Source organism: Onychostoma macrolepis, chromosome 12 (genome assembly GCF_012432095.1).
Source record: "Onychostoma macrolepis isolate SWU-2019 chromosome 12, ASM1243209v1, whole genome shotgun sequence".
Taxonomy (NCBI): Eukaryota; Metazoa; Chordata; class Actinopteri; order Cypriniformes; family Cyprinidae; genus Onychostoma; species Onychostoma macrolepis.
The window spans coordinates 13,323,257-13,338,764 of record NC_081166.1 but is presented as its reverse complement, the minus strand read 5'-3'; the positions used below and the strand labels follow the sequence as shown (position 1 = coordinate 13,338,764).

Sequence of the window (15,508 nt, the reverse complement as noted above, 5' to 3'; positions counted from 1 at the left end):
GGACACAGGATGGCAGTATGACTCAGTAAGACAATGAGAAGTTGTGCATGTGTATTTGAGTGTCCTTGCGTGCGACGGTGCACGTGGATGTCATGTGACAATACAGTTATGCATTCATATATTTCTGGCATACATAATATATCAGAAATTAATGAATGCCAAAATAACACACTATACACACCAAATAGCTTTGATAGACAGCATCTGACTAGACGTAAATGCAGAGTGTACATCAAATGACCTAAAGCTCAGCAGTGATTGACAAGGGACAGGCAGCGCACACAGATCAGGCTGAAGTGGCAGTAGCTATGTGTTAGCACTCTCATGCATAGGTGACAGCGCTCTTATCAGGTTTCTAGGGCAGATATGTGATTCCCCCCCCCCACTTTGGCCCCACTAGCAGACTCTTGAATGCCAGTAGTCACTAGTCACACTATCTCACTCATATTTTAGCCATTAGTTAGCTCCTTAGATTAAATAAGATAGAGTTACTTTTAGTGTAATTGAGATATATGTGTGGGATACTTACGAAGCTTCGGGAGACGGCAAGACGGTTCTGGCGACGGCCAATGACTGTTCCACTCAGGCTGCGAGCAATACGGCGCAGGTGATCTGCATCATACTGGTCTTCCTCTCCTGACTGAGGCTCTTGATGGGCCACTGACAGGGGCTACAGAGAACAAAGAGTTACGGCAGCAGAAAATAAAGTCTGGAGGAAACCAGACACAACACCCAAACAAAATCAACATGTGCTAACAGATTGTGCGCTGTATGAAAAACAAGCTATGATGTGGAGAGAAACCAGCCATAACAAAAAAAACAAAGAGACAGCCATCCCTCATTAAAGAACAAATAGCAAATAATAAACAAACAAAGTAAGTAAATAAAACCTAGATTAGACTAATGGCGGGAAACATCTAATGAAGCCCACACGCTACATAGTCTTAGCCCTGATTTTTCTCTGACTGACAATTAGTGGAGACCGCTGATGAAAACCTGAAATCGTAAACAAATCGATGCTTGTTCATGTGAGTGACAATTGCTTTGTGTGGATTTTTTAAGACACAATCTGAGATACAGTACCAACAGTTGCCCAAAAGACATTTAGCAGGTTAAATGTCTGCAATACAAGTTCTAAAGTGTGAACTAGACTAGAAGTAACATTGGCAACGACAGACGAGTGCATAGTTAGAAAAGTACTGAAATCCAAGACTCGTCGACAAAATTGCAATTTTAGGTACTTGTGGACAGGTCTGAAGAATATAGCATGAGACTCCACAATGAAAAATGCAGAGAAAGAAAATACCAATGCCAATACCAATTTTAACAATAAATCTTGGAGAGAGCTTTGCAATCAGACCTATATAAGGAGTGCAGCAGCACATCTCTTACCATGTTCATGTATCCAGTAGGGCTGTAACAACCTGGTGGTCCATAAACGGTTCTCTCAAGTTCAGCTGTGGGGGTCCGAGAGCGTCCGACTCCAGTGAGCAGCTTTCGTGCAGCAGGAGGTACTGTCCGAGAAAATCAGGATTGACAACAATGACATTTTCTCAATATATGGTTCAATTTATTAACACTGAAGTATTAGGCATCATAAACAAAAACATTTGACAATATTTATAGACAGGTTTTGTGTAGTAGAGTTTACATAATGCGTAAATGCATATTTCGGTGCAAGCATACAACTTCAAGGCCAACTGTAGTCTAATTGACCTATCGATAAGCCCCTCCCCTTAAACGTAGATGAGCCAACGGCAGTTGAGTATCAGATGCATAGGGACCGGAACTCGGACATCTTAGAGAAAGATTGAAAGATCCGAATCACTCATCAACTTGATGGTGTTTATGCTACAAAAATGGTAAAATGAGGGGTGGGGGTGAGGGGGGGCGGTTATGTTGGCATCTGATGCTACATTAACGGTACATATTCTCTCAGAGACGACGAGAGACGAATCCACTTCAAATGCTAATAACGATATGTAACTGTTTTAATTTACTACCTTAATATTTCTCTTGTGGCCCAAACAGTGAAAATATGAGAAGAAATGCATTTCATGTTAAAAAGGTTGTTTTTGTAAGTCGATGCTTGAAATAAAGCTGCTCTTAATTTTCTTTGATGACTGCAGTGTTAATAGTTTTCATTATAAGCCTATAATTCATTGTGTAATAAACCTGTTTTAAAAGACCTTTTTAAAAACATTTTCAATGAGGAGTAAGCTAATAGCCAGATCTTTTATCCTCACAGCACATCGGTTATGCGCTATAAAATTATTGCGGGGCAAATTAATTGTAATATTAATTTAATAATAAAAGTAACCTAATAATAATAATGTAACAGGGCTACATTAATTGGAAATGCCAAATGCTCTTAAATTTGCCAATATTTGATGCTTTTGACAATATCTCTGGGGCCCCCAGACGCACAGGGGCCCCCTCACAGTGCGTGCCCTGAGTGCCCGTCTGCTACACCACTGTGTGTATCTTGATGCCAGGGGATTCACATGACCGTCTTGAAACCAATACGAAATCTAGGTGGGGAAATATTTTGCCTTCATGCAAAATTCCTGATTGCATGGTGCCTATTGAAATTACTACATTTCACCTGTGAAAAGTAGCCAAACAATGGTAACCTGTAGTCCGGCTGAGACAGAACTTTTAAAGTGCATGTAAACACACTTATTTTGAGACAATTATTTTACCTGGTCTCGCAACAGCAGGTGAGCTGGTACCACGCAGTGCACGGCCAGGACCCGGGTCAGCCTGCAGGCTAGCCTGGTAAAGTGAGTCCAATTCAGAGAGTTCCTGGTCTTCGGCTTCTGTGGGTTCCAACTCCATGCTCTGGAAGTTTGAGTACTTAGGGATGTTCTTCTTCCTGGTGCTCATGGGACTATGAGGAGCAAGGTGTCTTCCAGGTGTGTGTTGAGAGAGGGCAGGTCCTGTCTGCTGGTTCTGGTCAGGAGGTGTGTCATAGGGGTTGACAACAGCATCAGGACGGTCTAGGCTCCAAGAGGACCAATGACGGGCAGCAATTGGAGGGGTCAATTTGGTGCAGGGCTGAGAAGATGCACACAGGGGTTGCCATATGGGGGCTCTTCGTGGCACTGGCCCCTTCTCCTCAACAGGGGCGGGTGGTGGACTGGGATTGCTGGATTGGTGTATCCGGTCTGGACTATCTGCAGTGCCCTGCCACAAAGGAGGATTTGGAGATTGAGGGTGCTGACAGCTAGAGACCTCTTCGTCCTCTCCCAATACACCCCAGAAGTCAAGGGGCAAAGAGGGCAGAGATATGGCAAGGTGCTTGCGTATGGGCATGATCCGAATGCCTGATGCTTGGAGAACATCTGATAATCTGATGCCACCCCATTCGTCCTCATTCTGGGTTGTCCAATTGATGCGTTCATCACGCTCTTGGGGCTGTGGCTGAGAAGAGGCAGGCCGGGGTTTGAGCGATGGGCGGCTAGAAGGCTGAGATGGAGAGTTTGTACAAGAGGAGGGTGATTTCATGTGTTGAGGAGAGGGTGGGCCAAGCACAGAATCCTGATTGGTCTCCCAGACCTCTTCCTGATTGTCTGTCAACAATACTTGGACCGGGCCAGGCTGTTCACTGAAGAGGCAAGAAAAGCAAGAGAAGGGTTTTGGTTAGACACTCTGAAAAATGAACATGGTTAGCTGAAATTAGTACAGTCTCATTAAACATTATCACTCAATTAATGTCACTAATTAAATTATGACAAAATTAATTTATTTAATGGCATAATTACATGAATTATTTGAAAAATTAAATTAAATTAATTAACTTTGTTTAACATTAAGCTTTGTAATTAAAACATTAAGGACTAAAATGCCTTCACATCAGTACTGTTATTGTTAAACTAATTATTTATAATCTTTTTATTTGTTGAAATAAAGCTGAAATAAAGTAAAATATAAACATTACATGAAAAAACCTATGTTGAATGACAACTTTTTACCCCTTGATGCTATTATTTCCTTGTGCATATAAAGGTGTACTTTTTATAGGAAGCCACACATAAAATGCGCATATACATTTGAGATATATTTTATACTACCACAAATATGCAGTATGTATTCATTCATTAAGGCAAACTAAACATAAAATAAGCAAGAAACCTAGAGTTCTAACAGGTCTTTGATAAGATCAGTTGGTGTTATATTTGTAAATCAATACTCATTCATTCATTTCAAAATATTCATTTATTTCAATGTCCAATGATACAGTACCTGAACAAATGGTTTTGTTGCAAGAAACACAATCTAACATTTTCTAAAAAGTTAACAATGCTACAAAGGACCAAATTCAAGGAGACCTGCATCCTTCACACCAGTATTCACGAGCCACTCATACAATTCACACACACAAACACAGTCCCCACGTGCTTTCCACAGCTCACGCTCTACGCGACCTTGACATCATTTTCATAGTCGTCATATAAACCAGAGTTACAGCAGCCATAAATATGCCCAAAAGCTCCCCAGAAGTGGAGTGCACGGGAATGAGCATTGGCTTTGCTCCAGAAGGGAAACCTGCTTGCTATTTGCATTCACCTCTAATAAAGCAGAGCAGAGTTTCCATCAGAATACCATCAATCCTCCTTCATCTCTACTGGCCCTCAGTGACCCACCGATGACCCATGTGATAGATTCATTTTCAGATAGATCTTTATCTAATACCAGTAAAAAGCCTCTGGAAGAAGCAAACACACAATCCTCAGTGTTTTTATTGGATTGTGCAGTGAGAAAAATGTAAAATAAAAAATAAAATAAAATAAAATAAAATAAAATAAAATAAAATAAAATAAAATAAAATAAAATAAAATAAAATAAAATAAAATAAAACACTTTATTGGTTTAAAAAAGCTAAACTGAAATCTTTCACAGTGCCCAGGAATCTGCTTACAGTAAGTACCCTGGGATAGGATTCCCTGACTGGGAATCACTGGTTTAGAGAAGCAGTACTAGGTGATAGGTGGTTCCTGGCGACTGCTGCATGCCCTAGAGTGGGTACAGAGGGAACTGAAGTGGGAGAAGTTCGGTACACAGGTAAACATCCCTGATTAATGCGCTGGAGTGCTCATTTACTGTAAATACTTCCTCAAGCACTACATTGGGTAATTACCCAAGGGGCTTTGGCCAGGTCAGGCCATACATCACATCAACGCCTTTAATCAATGGAGGGGAAAGAGAAAGCAGGGAACAAGAAAAAAAAAAACAAATAAAACAACCGCATTCCATGGGACACACTGCCGCAGTGGCTGTTGCATTGTTCCACTTTATTAGTAAAGTGGCATGCCATGTGTATGTAATATCAGGGGGTAGCCATTCACTAGCCTGGGTTTGCCAATAACTCATCCGACTGCGCCCTGGCTTCTAATACTTGGTCTTATCGGAAATCTATAACACCCGTCCCGTCTGTATGTGTGATTTTAAATGAGAAATTAACCTCTAAAATCTCTGGAAAACAAACAACAAACCCCAAAGAAACCACAGCTCTTTGTGAAAGTAAAATGTCAACTTGCATTCTGACAAACTGATCAGTTAGATCATGTCTGAAAGTTAAAAAATCCTTTAAGCAAGAACTGCATCACAATCACAGAAATATAACAGAATACACACAGCTTTTCTCATTACCAATTTACAAAAGTCCAATATAACTATAATTTTTCGTAATTAAAAAAAATGAACAGACACATGGTTTGGCTTCAAAACCAAAATTTTGACTGTGGTACGATACCAGCCTTGGTTACTGGTGTCTATAATAACAGATGTTAGGTAGAGTATTATATAATGCATGAAAGATTTGCATATCATGTAAATGAAAAATGTACTAATAACTGAACTGACCATGAAATCTGTTAGATAAGTTCTATTTTTAAATCAAGCAATGTCATGGAATTAACAACATATAAAACATATATTTGTATTTCAAAATTAATCTATAATAATACAAATCTATAAATCTTATTAAATCAAAATATTCTGGTGCATGAAGATAATATATCAAAACTAAGAAAAATAACAGTTACCATATTTTGCTAACATGCATAAATTCAGTCTTGCATAAATTTGAGATGGTCTGTGGGTATTATTATACTAACAATTAGTTATAATAATTTATTCATACATTTCATAATCAATACATTTCATTTTGATTCTCAAATAATGCATCAGTGCATTTGAACACCATTATACATCAACTCTACTTTCATGTTTCAAGTAAAAAATTACGTTTGTATGCTGGTATTGTATTTTCACATTTTTGGTACCGCGGTACTGAATATACATCGGTATACCACACAACCCTAACAGACCCAAGGATCTGAGAGAGTACTGATCTAAACAAGCGGTTAGGCTGGACACACAGGGTGACAGTACAGGTACCTGGTGGGCCCCTGTGGGCGGCTGGGCTCCTGCTGCTGCTCTTGTTGTTGCTGCATGCGCTGCTGTAGGCCCCGCGCTCTCCTCATGCATTTTTGCAGCTTGGCGTCAGCAGCCATAGTCCTGCTATGAGTGTTAGCACTGCCCTCATGCATGGAAAATCTTAGTTTAGCTATAATGCAAAAGAACAACAAAAAGGGAAAGGAAAGAAGAGCAGAAGAAAAGAAAATGCAGAAAAGAAAAACAAAGAGCTGAGTTATGAAGGGCCGGCATGCGGACCATTTCTTTGTTATAGAAACGACAAAGTAGTGAAATTGAAAGAAAGAAGAGAGGGTGATGGTGGGATATATCCCACCTTTCACCCCAAAGTGAGCTCTAGGCTGTTCAATAGGCAAAGCTTTGCACACTAGCTCATCAAAGTTGACACATAGTTGAATGCATGTAATGGGTCGATAACAACGATAATAATAGCTTGCATCAGAAGTGTCATGCCCATATGCCCACAAAAAAAAAAAAAAAAAGAGACAGTCACCTGTCTAAATATTTCACATCTAAATTTGTTCAATCCAACTGACTTGCACATTCCACAGAATATTTAGTCACTATGTTGCTCCAAAACATTTATTTGTCTTATTTTACTTATCTATTAATTTATTTATTATTAGTTATGCTGTCTTACTTTTTTCTCTTTTTAAAATGTTTTATATTCTGACTTGTATATTAAAAGGTTGTTATACAAATACAATTAATGATAATAACAACAACAATAATAACAATAATAATAATAATAATTATTATTATTATTAAAAACTAAATATTTATGTGGTCTTGCATTTTTCTCCTTAAAATGTTTTATGTTCTGACCTGTGTATTAAAAGGTTGTTATACAAATACAATTTGAATTAAACAATTACTAATAATAATAACAATAATTTTGTTTTTTATATATTATTTCATCGCATACTATTTTTTATATTACTTTTTTTACATTATATTTACAGCAAAAACAACAACAATAATGATGATTTTCTGTGAGTTACCACTATGTCAAAACTATTTTCCATACAACAAAAATGCATTGTGATTGCTGGCTGTTAAGTTCAACTGAACTTTGGCTTGGTTTATTAAAACAAAAATTGTATATTAGGTCGGAATTTGAACCCATGTCCCCTTGCACATTAAACTATGGATCCCGATCTGCTGAAACAAATAGGTGCATGACACCCCTGAGTTCAATCATTTCCACATTGCCTTTTTAAAAACACATCACCTGCTGTTGTGCAGTTTTTTGCTTACTGAACAAACCCATTCACAATGAGTGACATAAACAGAGTTCAGAAAGATCATAATATGGAGATGCACTGGGCTGCTCTGCTGAACGACAAGAGAGAAACCAATGACTGTGATTGAGCTTTTAAGCCCTTGTTCGCAATGTGTACTAAATAACATGTTGAAATTCATCACACTTATTAACTGTTAATTGCATCCCAAAAATGAGTTCGCATTAGGAAACAGTTGATTTGGTTGCTCTCCCGTCTGGGGCTGTTACATGGAAAACTGCATGGGAGGTGTGTGTTGCCATGGTTTCCTTGAACCCCTTTCATTTAAGTCTGGTTTAGCATTAATTCTGCCTATCATAAAAATGCTATTTTCAGAACATTTACTGCTGTCAACACCAGCTGTGCCTGAGCTAGCTTTAACTGCAGATGACGTGCATCGTTTTCAATGGGTTGAAAAGGAGCTGACGGCATTCTGGGAGATGCAAAGGGGCGAAGTTTTAGGACGGCACACCACAGACTGAAGACACAAAAAGCAGGAGCGACAGCCAAGGCAGACACACAAACGTAAACACACACAAAACAAATGATGGATTGCAGGATTGTGGCAGGCATTGCTTTCGTTTGGCCAGAGGAACAGGAAACTATTCTTCTATATAGTGAAGGCATGACCTTATAGGCTGCCACTGGATCTTAGAGGCCTGTATGCACTTTGGGCCAAATCGGATCTGTCTCGGCGAGGTCTGCGGGGATCTGACGAGTGGAAATATTTACAAAAGCTGTCTTCCCTTTATATATAGTAGTGCAACGCCTCACATATACAGACATGCACACACATACAGTCATGGCCAAAAATATCGGCACCCTTGGAAAATATGATCAAAGAAGGCTGTGAAAATGTATCTGCATTGTTAATCATTTGACCTTTTATTTTAAAACAATCACAAAAATCTAACCTTTCATTGGATAATAAGAATTTAAAATGGAGAGGAAATATCATTATGAAATAAATGTTTTTCTCAAATACACGTTGGACACAATTATTGGCACCCCTAGAAATTCTCATGAGTAAAATATCTATGAAGTATATTCCCATTCATATTCACAATTTTGAGCACTCCAGGGTGATTATGAACATGAAATTATCCAGCCATGGCTTCCTGTTTCACAGAAATATAAATAGGAGGGAAAACAAAGCCCAAATTCCCTTAATCATCCATCACAATGAGAAAAATCAAAGAATATATTTCTGATGTGCAGCAAAAGATAATTGAGCTTCACAAATTAGTGAAGTGGCTTTAAGAAAAGAGCTAGAGCAGTGAAAATTCCCATTTCCACCATCAGGGCAATAATTACGAATTTCCAATCAACATAAAATGTTACGAAACTGCCTGGAAGAGCACGTGTGTCTATTAGGGGTGGCACGATACGTGTACCGAACCGTACGGTTCACGGGGCAAATTCCAAATGGAAGTGATCATCCCTATCGCCTTGGAGTGGGGACTTTGGAGTGAACAGGGCACGTGCGAGCCATTATTTAGTCGTTTGAAACGCACTTGGCAAAGGGAGCGATCTAATTTCCTCATAATCTCCAGCTGGGATGTTCCTGTGACAACACAGCACGGTGTCCATCAGTGGATGTCGCTGTTTTAATGTCATATGTCTCTTTATTGTTGTTAGCATAACTGTTGCAAATGAACATACATTTTATATTTTAAAACGTTTTTAAAGTTTTTCGCTATATAATATATAAAAACTAATATGTATACAACTTTTTAAAATATAAAATGTATATTGTTTTATGCCGGTGTCGGTCAGCGAATCTGCTGTGCTGCGTGCCATGCTGCGTAGTGCTTTGTCACAGAAACATCCCAGCTGCAGATGAGGAAATTAGCTCCCTTTGCCAAGTGCATTTCAAACGACAAAATAATGGCACGCACGTGCCCTGTTCACTCCAAAGTCCCCACTCCAAGGGGATAGGGATGATCACTTCCATTTGGAATTTGCCCCGTGAACCGTACGGTTCGGTACGCGTATCGTGCCACCCCTAGTGTCTATATCGTCCTAATGCACGGTGAGAAGGAGAGTTTGAGTGGCTAAAGACTCTCCGAGGACCACAGCTGGAGAATTGAAAATAGTTGAGTCTCGGGGTCAGAAAACCTTTAAAAAAAACTGTCAAACAGCACCTACATCACCACATGTTGTTCGGAAGGGTTTCGAGAAAAATTCTCCTCGCTCATCCAAAAACAAACTCCAGCATATTCAGTTATCAGACACGACTGGAACTTCAAATGGGACTGGCTTCTATGGTCAGATGAAACTAAAAAATAAGCTTTTTAGCAGCAAACACTCAAGATGGGTTTGGTGAACACAGGGATAAAAAGTACCCCATGTGTACAATGAAATATACTGCTGTATTTTTGATGTTGTGGGCCTATATTTCTGCTGGAGGTCCTGGACATCTTGTTTAGACACATGGCATCATGGATTCTATCAAATACCAACAGATAAAAAATAAATAAGTGACTGATTCTGTTAGAAATCTTATAATGGGCCGTGTTTGGATCTTCCAACCGGACAATAATCCAAACACAAACCTCAAAAACAACACAAAAATGGGTCACTGGGCACAAAACCAAGCTTCTGCTATGGCCATTCCAGTCCTCTGACCTGATCCCTATAGAAAATGAGTGGGGTGAACTGAAGAGAAGAAGCACCGTCTTGGAGCTGTGAATCTGAAGGATCTGGAGAGATTCTGGATGAAGGAATGGTCTCTGATCTCTTTTCAGGTGTTCTCTAACCTCATCAGGCATTATAGGAGAAAATTTAGAGCTGTTAAACTGGCAAATGGAGATGTCAAAAAATATTGAATAAAAGGGTGCCATTAATTGTGGCCAATGTGTATTAGAGAAAAACATTTATTTCATAATGATATTTCCCCTCATTTTAAATTCTTATTATCCAAATGAAAGGTTAGATTTTTGTGAATTTTTTTAATAAAAGATCAAAAGGATTAACAATGCAGATTAATTTTCACAGCCTTCTTTGATCATATTTACCAAGGGTGCCGATATTTTTGGCCATGACTGTATATACGCATACCGTAAGCAAAGTGAGACAGAGATGGAGGGTTTGCCGACCTGGATAGGTATAAATAGCTTTGTGGAGAGTTTTGCATGGCTGAAATTGTTCTCCGCTCATTAATCATTCAAGCAGGTATGCCAGCGCTTCGGACAAAAACACTGTTGTTCCAGGTAAGCGCGAGATACACAGCCACCTTTTTTGTTTTAATTTGGAGAGTGCTGAGAGATTTCGACAGGATTGTGCATCAGTATCCTCACACGATGGCTCAGCACAATCACAATCCAATCCTTCCACCAAAAGGGATTTATAGAGGTCGGGAATGTTATGATGGTGAATCCAGAACGGATTTAAGTTTGCGTGTGACTGTGGGTGAGGCCCATTCAAATGGTGTTCCAAATGGAGGGCTCACACAGAATAAAATGTTAAAAAAAAAAAAAAAAAGGATTAAAATTGTTCCAGCCTCTGTCTGGCACAGATCAGGACTCTCAAATGGCCAAAGCCGAGCGGTTTTCAATAGCACGCCACTATCAGCGGTATTAACAATCAACAGGCAGAGCCACATGCCCTGCCAATTAGATTGTGAAAATCTGTGCAAATGGTGACTCTGATCACAGCACTAAGTGAACAGAAACAGGGATGCACTGAATATTACATTAAAATAAAGAAATATAAACAATAAAAAATACAATTATTAAAATAAAAAAGTAAACAATAAAAAAATTAATTAAATAAATTAAAATAAGCTCATAAATATTATTATAAGAAAATATTATTTTCATGCTATCAATACCTCAAATTTCAAGTTATTTTAGGCATAAAAAAAGAATATACAGTATAAAATGGATATTTATTTTGAGATTTGTTAAACATTACAATTAGCAGTGTTGTTAAATTATTAGTGTTTTTAAATGACAAAACCTAGTGAAAAATAAATATACTAAAATGTATTTAAAATACATTTATTTCATGCTGAGTATACTACAAATACATTTGCATACTGTATATACGTACTTAATAAAAAAAAAAAAAATACCCTGCAATTGTACATTTAGTATACCACACTGGCATAATTAAAGTCTGATAAAAAGGAATACCAAATTTTGTGCTTAATTGTGCAAAAGTAGTGCTGAAGTCCAACTAAAGATATACTGAAGTATATCTGATTGTGCTAAAGTGGAACTATTGCAAGTATACTTTAGGTACACTTTAAATATCTTGCATTTAAAGACCGATATTATTCAAAAACCAAACAATCCTCATCAATAATGACATTGAAACACATTTTAGGCCTAATATTAAGAAATGTGCATTGTGCATAAGTAGTACTCCAAATAAAGTTTAATTATACTTTTTATATCAGTAAGTCTTGTGCGATATGTCAGTAAATATGTTAATATATTTGAACTATACTTTTTTACTAGACAACAATTCAGAAATAAGGGAAAATAGCATGCACAAATAAATATCCAATTTCTTTCGAAAAACAAAAACCTTCTAATACTTCTAATACCAATTTAGAAACAATATACTGTGCATCCCTAGACAAAACAAAGACAGGATAATGACAAATAATATGCCGCCCACACACATAAACAAGGAGAATGGCACACAGAGAGACAAACAGAAGCAAACACACACACACAGGGTGCTGCAGGAAGGGAAGGCAGTGTTGGGGTATTACTAGTGGGTTTGTGTCATGTTGCGAGGACATGAATGTTTTTAGGAGCTGCTTTCTTATCAAACGAACCAAGAAAGTGCATATATTGGGTAAGTGACGGTTACCCGAGCGGAGAGCGGAGGAGTTGGGCGTAGCAAGCAGAGGCAGGTTAGAATTACTTACACACAGCGTGGTGGGAGAGCGCCAGGGCTGTAGCTGTATCCCCAGCTTGCTCCAGGCGCAGCGACTGCTCTAAGAGAGAGTCAGCCTCCGCCAGGCAGTGCTCAAAACTGCCCCCCTTCCCTGCAATTAACACACCAAGGCCAGGCCTCTGAGAACACGCTCATACATGCACAAATACTGCTCACAGGAGCCCCCGCGCGTTCCCGGGAACATACCACTCACAACGTTTGCACGGCTTACCGGGAATGGAGATGTCCACTGACACACAAGCGCACACAGTCTGATGACTGCCACTAACACAACTCAATCACAATTTGACATGTTTATACACACATCATGCACACTGACTAGGGAGAACTCAGATTCAAGATTGAAAATGTAAGATTTCAGATTTCGGTGTATAGGTACGTTTTTGATGGTATGGCTCCCATCTACAATATTTATATTATAATACATGGTGTTACAATGCTATTTAAATTCTTTTTATTATTTAAAGATCTTGAGACATTGCATTAAGAGTTAATTAAGACAGGAAAGAGTAAACTTTTACTTCCAAACTATCCATGCTGGGAAAAAAGTTTGAACCAACCTAAATTGGTTTGCTGGTTTTTGTTGGTTTAAACTGGTTTGCTGGTCTCCCAGTACATGGCCAAGTTTGTGTTAAGTTGCTTTAGTTGATCGGTCGGCCTGATCAGGTCAAAAGTATGTAAGCTACCACCCCAGAAGCATTAAAGGGATAGTTCACCCAAAAATGAAAATTACCCCATGATTTATTTACTCACCCTCAAGCCATCCTAGGTGTATAGGACTTTCTTCTTTCAGACAAATACAATAGAAAAATGTCCTGGCTCTTCCAAACTTTATAATGGCAATGAATGGTGGTCAAGGTTTTGAAGCCCAAAAAAGTATATCTATCCATCATAAAAAAGTACTCCACACGGCTCCAGAGGGGTAATAAAAGCCTTCTGAAGCGATGCATTTGTGTAAGAAAAATAATTAATATTTAAGACTTTATAAACCATAATCTCTGACTTCGCTAACTGTCGTACGTGATGTACATGGTACATGGATGTACTTTTTTGGGCTTCAAAATCTTGCCCCATTCACTGCCATTATAAAGCTTGAAAGAGCCAAGACATTTTTTAATATAACTCTGATTGTATTCGTCTGAAAGAAGAAAGTCATATACACCTAGGATGGCTTGAGGCTTGAGAGTAATTAATGGGGTAATTTTCATTTTTGGGTAAACTATCCCTTTAAATCAGACCAGCCTAAACAGCATAGAAAGCCATCAGAAAAAAAAGCTATTCAAAAATCTCTAATATCAACCGATAACCAATATGGTACCGGTAAATTGTGCATCCCTAAAAACAAACTTGAAGTCATTTTCTGGTCTTAAAGGTGCCATAGAATGGAAAACTGTATTTACCTTGGCATAGTTAAATAATAACAGTTCTGTACATGGAAATGACATACCGTGAGCATCAAACACCATAGTTTCCTCCTTCTTATGTAAATCTCATGAATAAAAAAGACCACTGAAAAATTGGCGAATCAGAACATAACACCGACTGTGACGTAACAGTCAGGATCACTACGCCCCCAACATTTGCATAACGTCTACCCGCCCATGTTCTAGGCCAGCCGCCAGATGAACCTGCACAGCCGAATCATCAGAAGTTCTGCAGGTATTGTAAAGAAATAAGCGAGGACAACAGCGAAAATGGCAGATCATGGAAATAAATGTTATGTATCAGGCTGTGCAGGGGATGTGATGTGCAGGGATGGGTTGGTGTCTGTATTCAGAAAGGCACGGAAAGCAAATAACGTGTTCTAATAAAATAACGCGAGCCACTAAAGGGACGTGGTTAGCTTGTTAGCGGTAGTCTGTTGCATTACGGTACATACGATTTCACTTACCATATAAACAGAGCAAGGAGAGATGACTGAGGATGATGGCGAATGATTTACAGATCCTGAGCACCACTGACAAGCATCTGATCTTGTAAAATGTGTGGTAAGTACTGCCGCTCCATAGTATAAACAGAGTACGTGCGATCGCAAATCTCGAAAGCAAAAGTGAAACTATAGCGTGATCGACCGATCGTTCAAAAGCAGTTTCAGTGCCCCGCATATTAATAGCGGCTCCCTGATGCCCGCATTTTATGTACAGTATAATTACCCAATGATATAACTGTGAGAGAAAGTATTGAAATATATATTTTCCTCCCTGTGTTTCCTTCCTGCTGTGAGCTACTGAAATGAGCCGCACTGTGAAACAGCCAATCAGAGCAGAGCTCATTATTATTCATGACCCTTCCAAATAAGCCAATAACAAACCATTTCATTCTAGGGAGAAATCCTAGGGTTGTAAATGCACATGTAAAACCGTTTCTGGAGTTTTTTGCCCTTACCTAAGCCACATACCTTCTATGTAGATATCAGAGAACAATTTAAAATACTGTATCAATGCATTCTATGGCACCTTTAAACTGGTTTGTTGTTCTTAAATTGGTCTAGATGGTCTCCCAGCATGGCCAAGCTGGTGTTAATTTGGTTAAGCTGGTTGGTCGGCCAGGTCAGGTGAAAAGTATGTAAAGCCCCCTAGAAGCATCAAATCAGACCAGCTTAAAAAGCTTAGCCAGCCATCAAAAAATTTATGAAAAATTTGAATATTAAGCAATATCCAATATGTTACTGATGTAGTGGGCATCCCTGGATACCACACTAAACTGGTTTGCTGGTCTTAAGTGGTTTAAACTGGTCTCCCAGTTAGTCTTAAATCGATCTAGCTGGTCTCCCTGCATAGCCAAGCTGGTGTTAAGTTGGTTTAGCTGGTCGGTCAGCCTGATCAGGTGAAAACTGAACAAAACCACTCTAGAACCATCAAAACAGAATGATCTAAACA

The 15,508-nt window shown here is 38.8% G+C and overlaps 1 protein-coding gene across 11 annotated transcripts in view; it reads right to left on the bottom strand.

Moving 5' to 3' along the window:
• The window catches only part of usp54b (ubiquitin specific peptidase 54b), a 162,314-nt gene that overhangs the window by 61,753 nt on the left and 85,053 nt on the right, over nucleotides 1-15,508 (bottom strand). For 9 of the 11 annotated variants that reach the window (XM_058792727.1, XM_058792726.1, XM_058792734.1 and 6 more), the window contains 5 exons: nucleotides 12,601-12,720; nucleotides 6,403-6,571; nucleotides 2,703-3,607; nucleotides 1,393-1,514; nucleotides 530-670 (listed from right to left, as the gene is read on the bottom strand). In XM_058792727.1, coding sequence (XP_058648710.1) covers nucleotides 530-670; nucleotides 1,393-1,514; nucleotides 2,703-3,607; nucleotides 6,403-6,571; nucleotides 12,601-12,720 — 1,457 coding nt within the window. The remainder of the gene's footprint in view (nucleotides 1-529; nucleotides 671-1,392; nucleotides 1,515-2,702; nucleotides 3,608-6,402; nucleotides 6,572-12,600; nucleotides 12,721-15,508) is intronic. The other 2 variants (XM_058792735.1, XM_058792732.1) reach the window with 1 other exon arrangement.